At 37.5% G+C, this 7,064-nt stretch overlaps 1 protein-coding gene across 2 annotated transcripts; it reads right to left on the bottom strand.

Annotated features, from left to right (window-relative positions):
* Positions 1-1,076: 1,076 nt before the first annotated feature.
* LOC112733204 (neutral/alkaline invertase 3, chloroplastic) lies at positions 1,077-5,538 on the bottom strand. Of its 2 annotated transcripts, none has more exons than XM_025782081.3 (7): positions 5,191-5,538; positions 3,796-4,536; positions 3,376-3,541; positions 3,062-3,273; positions 1,894-2,387; positions 1,753-1,801; positions 1,077-1,635 (listed from the first exon to the last, which is right to left on the bottom strand). In XM_025782081.3, exons 2-7 carry the CDS (start codon positions 4,489-4,491, stop codon positions 1,318-1,320), a joined length of 1,935 nt encoding a protein of 644 aa, XP_025637866.1. In that variant the 5' UTR covers positions 4,492-4,536; positions 5,191-5,538; the 3' UTR covers positions 1,077-1,317. The 2 variants fall into 2 exon arrangements, with proteins under 2 accessions (XP_025637866.1, XP_072068543.1); XM_072212442.1 differs by having other exon boundaries at positions 5,058-5,250.
* Positions 5,539-7,064: the final 1,526 nt, after the last annotated feature.

Below are 7,064 nucleotides of genomic sequence, written 5' to 3'. Positions count from 1 at the left end.
GCAATGCCACGAAGGAGACAGATGACACTGGCGGATGCAGAAGACCCGACGACGAGATTGCGACAGTGCGGTGGCGATAACACTGGCTCTGTAAGACTGAGAAGGTTGATTTGGGGGAGAGTGAGTTGAGAGTGTGAGACTATGTTGGGAAGGGGATTAGAATTCAAAGGGGTAAGGGAAGGGGATTAGGGTTCACAAAGGAGGATTTTGGATTGAAGAGGGGGGAAGTGCGTTGGATATAGGAATTAGGGTTAGGGAGGGGGAGGGAAGGATTAGGGTTGGGGTTGGGGAGGGGGGAGAGTGCAGTTAGGAAGGGGAAGGGGGAGTACGTTGGGGAGGGGGAAGGAGAAAGAGAAGCGTTGGAAAGGAAGAAAGGAAGAATTATGGTGGGGGAGGGTTTTTGCCATGTCATCAAAAATGTAGTGGCCATGTCAGCACTGTGCTTGTCGGAGATGTGCTCCGGCGAACTCGTGGGTACGCTTGTCATATTTTAAAATCTTTTAAGGACCATTTTGTCAATAACAATATTAAAGTATCAAAATAGTAAAATGTCAGCGTTTGAATCTTTCGGGTACTGATTTGGTCATTACCTCGACTAAAATATAACAATAATTGAATTCGAGAGCGAAGAATACCTTTTTTCAATAGTTATTTGTTTTTGGTCGCGGGGTGCGTAGAGCCTAAACTATAATTAGTTTTAAAAAGAGAGAAAAAAAAAGGAAAAGCCTATCCCTTTTTTTTTTCCGGGTAGTGTTCTAATTCAATCTTAGTCATAAGAATGGGCCAACTGGTACATTGTGATATGCATCATGCTGATATGTATCCATTTCTATCAATAAAAATGATAAAAAAATTATTAAAATACAAATGGTATAAGAAAACCAAGCCTGATCTAAAAAAAATTCAAGTGCTTTTCAAACACTGTGTTATCGGCTTAACGCAAAATGCTTGTACACTTTTTTTTTTAATTAATAGTAGCTAGATATATGCTTTTTAATTTTTTTCCCCTTTTAATACAAACGGGGAAAACGTTTTTTAAAACATAAAGGTCCTCACAGTCTATCATTAGCTACATCTTTTTGTATGATACTTACAATCCCAAATTTATTAATATCTTCTAAACAATTACATATCCATGTACATACTACTATACTATATCACAGGTTCATCATTACTATATATTTTTCACATCTCTAATGTTTCTAGAATAACATGCTACTAATCTGAAGATGAATGGATTGGATTACAAGAACAAAAATGGACTCCGAAGCTTATACCACCCACCCAAAGGAACAAAGTGAATGGCAATTCAAGGTTTCATACAATGTAGGTCTGCTTCAAATTCTTCCGACCACGCTTCCCTCTGGGATTTGCAGTAATCAAGGCATTCACAAGTTCAGAGTCCTCTTCGGTAATCAGTATATTTGCTTTGCTCGGGTCAGTGAGCAGCAGCTTCGCCACGAGATATCCTGCAATCGACCAAGTCTGGAACAGTCGCGATTGCTTTCCAATGAACCGAGATCTCTTTGTGTCATAGTATTCCGGCCACTTGTCTCTGGATATTCTTCTCTCAGCAATTTCAACAGCTTTTGCAGCAATGTGAGGTCTATTCATCTTTATGCATGCAACAGTGAGCTGCAATAATAGTGATTAAACAAAATCCTCAAACCTTCATAAAACTCAAACAGTGTAATTTATCACTAATTAATAAAATTATTGTTTGTCATGAGTGACTTGGCCAATATAGCTAACCTGCCATAGCAATGTTGGCCAGGAGCCTGCATTATGGTAGGACCAAGGCCTGTAAAAAAAATAGAATGGCACAATAAAATCATTTGATGAACATTTCGATAAACCAGACATCGGAAAAGCACCATAGAAAAGATATAATACGTGTTCTTAGGATCGCTGCCTGTGATTATCTGCCACTCCTGACCTTCGAGAGCAGGATAACAGATCTTGAATGGCATCTCTGCTACCAAATCCGACCATTTGGCTTCAATGAGGTCCAATATTGCATGTGATTGCTCCATCGTGGCCAAGCTGTTTACCACGGACCACAAGTTTCCAAGTGAAAAGAATCGAAAATCCATGTGAGCCGGTTGCAGGTTACCAATAAGATAACCTCCTTTGTTTGGCATCCATTCTACTAACCAAGGAGAAATCTGGTCTGGGTATATGTTGAACTTGTTAACTGCATCATATGAGTACTCCTCTGTCTTATACCGATAAATCTCATTTAACTTTTTCATATCAATCCAGTAATATTCTCTAATATGAAATGAAAGAGCTACTAGACGATTGTTCAATGCTCGTATAAGATCTGCTGATCCGTCTTCCGGAGTAAGCATCTCCCGAGCACAAAGTAAGGCAGAATAAAATAGTGCCTGGGGAAAAAAATGAAGAAAAAATAAATGCAATGGAATACGCATTGGAGAAGCTCACTTGATCACTATTTAATCTTTGGTTGCAAATATTTAATACAAGATACTTCTCATAATAAAATAAGAAACTCATTTAGAATACATAAAATTCAATATTTTCCAATGATTAATACATTCTACATTATGAGGTTTTCTCCTTCCCAGGAGATGAAAATTGATTCTCAAAGCTAGTCATAGAAATTAGTTTATTACAATGATAGGGATTTTAAAAGTTAAATGGATTCCAAAATCGAAACTCACAGATAAAGTTAAAATTCTTTACTTTTGCCAACTGTGGCAGAAACAATTTGAAGTTTCACCTGTTAGCATGGGATGATATTAATATCAACCACTTACACATAATAATAGTTAGTAACAATTAAATACTAACATCATCAACATACTATGAAAGAAGATAAAGCTCATTCTAATTAGAATAAGGGATAGGAATGTTGTTCCCAATCTTGCATAAGATAATCTGTTTCTTCTTCATGCCAAATAGCACATATAAAAACATCATTTTTGCTCTATAAGGAAATGCACAACCATGAATAAGCATAAAGTTTTCTTTTTTATCTTTAAATAAGTACCAATTAATTAATACTTAAAATTGAAGAAAGACAGGAAATTCTCTGTACCTGAATCTCCAAAGGATGCCCGTGAATTCCCATTCTCCGATCTATCATGCAAGAACCATCAGTTACTAATAGCGTTGGAAACATGTCAAAACCATCGGCAAGGCACAATCTCAAAATCATCTTAATTCCTGTTTGCACATCAATCCTCTCCTGAACAGACAGATCACCGGAGCATTTTCCATAAGCTCGTAATAAAATAATCCACCACAATCCTAAAGATCACATAAGAAATAAGTTTAGAAATCTAAGGAATGTTATGTTAAGTTTCTTCTGCCATTTAAAACAGAGTTTACTGATCCGAATACTTATTTTACCGGAGTCAACTGGAGCAACACGGCCAATTGCTGCCTCACCAAAGTCAGGATCCAAAACCTCTTCTGTTGCAGAATCATCACCATCTAGAGGAACAGTCCTAACCTTAAAACTAGCAGGCATCAAACCTTGTCCAGGACTATGACAATCCATTGTTTTCTCCCAGCTCTGAAATTTAGATAAATGAATTCGAGCATATCAGAAATAAGACAGCTAAGATTCTGTGGTTCCCACTGGGTCAATTATATGCAATTAATGATCTAAAGAGGGGGAAAATGTTTTTAGCCAAATCAAGACAATGCACAAAGTGGAATCACTGTACTTCCACTTCAGCAAAATCTAATTAGGAATGTAATTTGACAAGGTTGTATTAAATGTTGCTAGGGCAAGTTATCAGGATCATAAGACTACTATGACTTTACCTGCAATTGAAGTGTATAAAGGATAAAATTGCGAACAATATCATGCTCGCCCTTCAATAGGAAAGCTATTCCAGAAGGAATGAAATCTCGAATGAAGACCTGGTCATAATTTAAAACATTGGAACTGGTTGGATCCTTTGCAGCAATAGTTCCTATAGGACTGCCACAATAATGAACTATAGATTCCCTTAGTAGATCCCATGCTTCTTCCTCAATGGAGAAGCTATCTGGGATAGTTCCATTTGCAATCTTAGATGTCAAAACCTTTTCTTGTTTCAGTTGTTGAACATCTTGGAACTCAATAATAGACTTTGCATTCGCCAAGTTGTTTACTGAATTTGATGTTTCAATATTATTCACAAACCATGCTCCATTTCCATCTCCTGCAGTTATGCCACTTGCACTCTCTGATTGCTGGCATTTGCATGTCTGCAACCATGACCCACTATAGTTCATATAATTGACCAAACTAACACCCATCGGTCGAAGTTGATGAATTCTTCGTAACTGACTTAGAAGCATGCTAGAACACCTTATCGAATGCCTATGCCTTGGGGGTTTTTTCTTCACACATTTTACTTGAAATGTGGAATGTAATGTCAAATCCGAAGAGTTCACAAGGTACTCACTGTAACCAGTTTGAGTCACAGGCCTGCACAGAACCTGAACAACTGCCTTTGATGCTCCCAATGACATATCGCTTTGAAAGAAGGACCGTAACGGCTTAACTAAATATGCTACCTATATTCATTACATAAATTACAGTAAGTCAGAAACTACTTATGGAATATTCAGCAAAATTGGATGCCAACGAGAATCGAATCCATCTAGTAAAAGATCCAAAAATAATCATATACTGCAATTTGTAAGAGAATGGAAGAAACACTATATCTTAAAGCCATATCTGGAATTTAAAATCATTCTTTTTCACACAAAAACACCCCGCAAAAAAACCGAGCGGAGTGATCAACATAAAAGTTTTCTCATAAACCAAGTCAAGATCACAGTGACAACAGAAAAGCTTGCTCAACAGTTTCTCGATTAAGCATCTTAGCTGAAACTGACCTAAAATATTTTTTTTCCAAAAAAAAAAAAGACAAAACTAGATGCTACCGTTGCCCAGAATTCAGCGAAAAGGGAATTTAACATTAAAATAAAAAATAATATATTATCTAAACAAAATCTTACAACACACTCAATTCAAATATCAACAGACACATGAAGAGATGGAAATGGCAAGACGCATAAACAGATTTCATTACTAGAACAAGGGAAAAAAAAAAAAAAAGAAGCAGCAGCATGACACGTGGAAGTGTGGTCCAAAGCATAATTCGTTGGTAGGAAGCAGAGACATGCGAGATTGAGAAAGCAGTCTCTTGTTCTGAATGGGCTAACCTTAGAGCAGATGGAGACTATGGTAGCTCGTGCTCCTGGATCTTCAGATATTCTAATTACAAAAGACGTATCATCATAAAAAACCGCACGTTAATGTCCCGTCTCGGTTAACCCTTTTTCAGTTCTTCTTTTCCTTTTTTTAAAGAAAAATGATTTCTTATCATATTATAATTATAATATCATGAATTATGATTTTTTTTTTTAATAACAAAAATTATTCAGTATTCACTTTTCCCTCTATGGCACGTGACATTCTGACATTACCTCTGCGCCTCAAAAATAAATTAAAAGAAATTCAGGATTTTGTGCACCACAAAAACATGCCGATTGGGGGATTTCAGATTTCTTGCAAACTACATGTCTTCATTAATTTTTTGTTTAATCCGACCCGGAAATTAAATTTATGGTTGTGGATTGAATTGGATCTCCTTCCTCTTAATCCAACCCAATTCACTCATCAGTATTAATGCAGTACTGGGTTAATAAAAATGTAGAATTCAAGTCCCAAAAAGCGAAAAAGAGGTGCTCTCCATCAGGAAACAACAGATGGGCCAGGAAATAAAATATATTTCTTGAAAATACTATTTGTATTCTTGTATGTTACACACTACGGATTTTTTATTTAAATAAATAAAATAAATGTAATAATTACTAAAATAAATAATTATAAAATTAATTATCGATTTAAATTTTTTTATCTTATCTCGTTTACATTATAAACGAAATATATGAACAAGATAAGACACGTCGACATAACACATGTATATCTTGTTTATACGGTAAACGAGATAGAAGAAGACAAATTTGATGTGGCTATAAAAAGATGTGTAATCCTTGGCATTCTCCACAAACATTTCCTATCATTTTTTCTGTTTCGTTTTTCTCACGAAAACAAGTGTACAATGGCCAGTTACAGTGTATACATAGTTGTGCTTGTTTATTCCAATTTTCATATGAAAAATGGCTATAACGGGGTGACATTAGAGTGCGAGGATTTGATATTATTTCGAACTCAGCGTGTGAATACGTTGTTGGATTTGAAGAGTTTGATATTGAGCAAGTTCGGTGGTACAGCAGTGAGGGAGATCGGAAAGGTAGGGTACAGGTTGCTGGCACCCATGGGTAATAGAATCTTCCAGTTTCGACTATTCTGACTTCAAGGGGACGAGCATGTGCGACTGATGTTCGACATCTATGGGAAGATCATGACGGAACAGATAATGGAGATTTCCGCCGAGGTGGGAGATAGTGGTCGTGGTGGTTCTGTACACTCAACCTATGTACAGGACGACCAATCTCTCGCACCACCGCCCATTCATGTCGCCATTCCAGTGGATGAGGCGGATGAGAGCGAGGAGGAGTCGGATGAAGATTACATGGTGGATAGTGCGGACAGTGATTCTTCCGAAGGTGGTGATGAGGATGAGTTTGTGCCAGAGACGCCTGCCCAGACTATGGTGCACCATGTGCTGCCTCCACTTCACCCAATTCCGACGCTATCAGCGGTGCAAAGTCAATATCATAGTCTGGATCTGGACGCCATGTATGAGAGGACTCCATTTTCTGACACAGGTGAAGAGGATTACCACCTAGACGGCGGGATAGAGTTTTGTGTCGGCCACAGGTTTAAAAGCCGAGAGGCAGTGTTCAGGGTGTGAAGAACTACAGTATTCGTAGGAGTGCTGAGTACCGAATTATCGAATCGGACCGGTTAAAGTACCATGTGCAATGCTGTCAAGCTGACAATGGGTGTTAATGGAGCCTTCATGTGGCCATTTGGCAGAATCTCAGATACTGGTAAGTTCGACTTTAATTGTGCTTTTGAGTACTTCTATATGATATATTAAGTGGGTTTGAGATATGGCTGAAGCAAT

Source organism: Arachis hypogaea, chromosome 13, assembly GCF_003086295.3.
Source record: "Arachis hypogaea cultivar Tifrunner chromosome 13, arahy.Tifrunner.gnm2.J5K5, whole genome shotgun sequence".
In the NCBI taxonomy this organism is placed as follows: Eukaryota; Viridiplantae; Streptophyta; class Magnoliopsida; order Fabales; family Fabaceae; genus Arachis; species Arachis hypogaea.
The sequence above is the reverse complement of the archived record's forward strand: the minus strand, read 5'-3'. Positions and strand labels throughout refer to the sequence as shown.

Bases quoted from the DNA above. Each gene is read 5' to 3' on its own strand.
- LOC112733204 (XM_072212442.1), bottom strand. From the start codon at position 5,123: ATGCTTTGGACCACACTTCCACGTGTCATGCTGCTGCTTCTTTTTTTT. The intron at 4,537-5,057 runs GTAATGAAATCT...TAATGAATATAG, and splicing joins TTTTTTTTTCCCTTGTTCTA to GTAGCATATTTAGTTAAGCC. The intron at 1,636-1,752 runs GTTAGCTATATT...CTATTATTGCAG, and splicing joins GGCCAACATTGCTATGGCAG to CTCACTGTTGCATGCATAAA.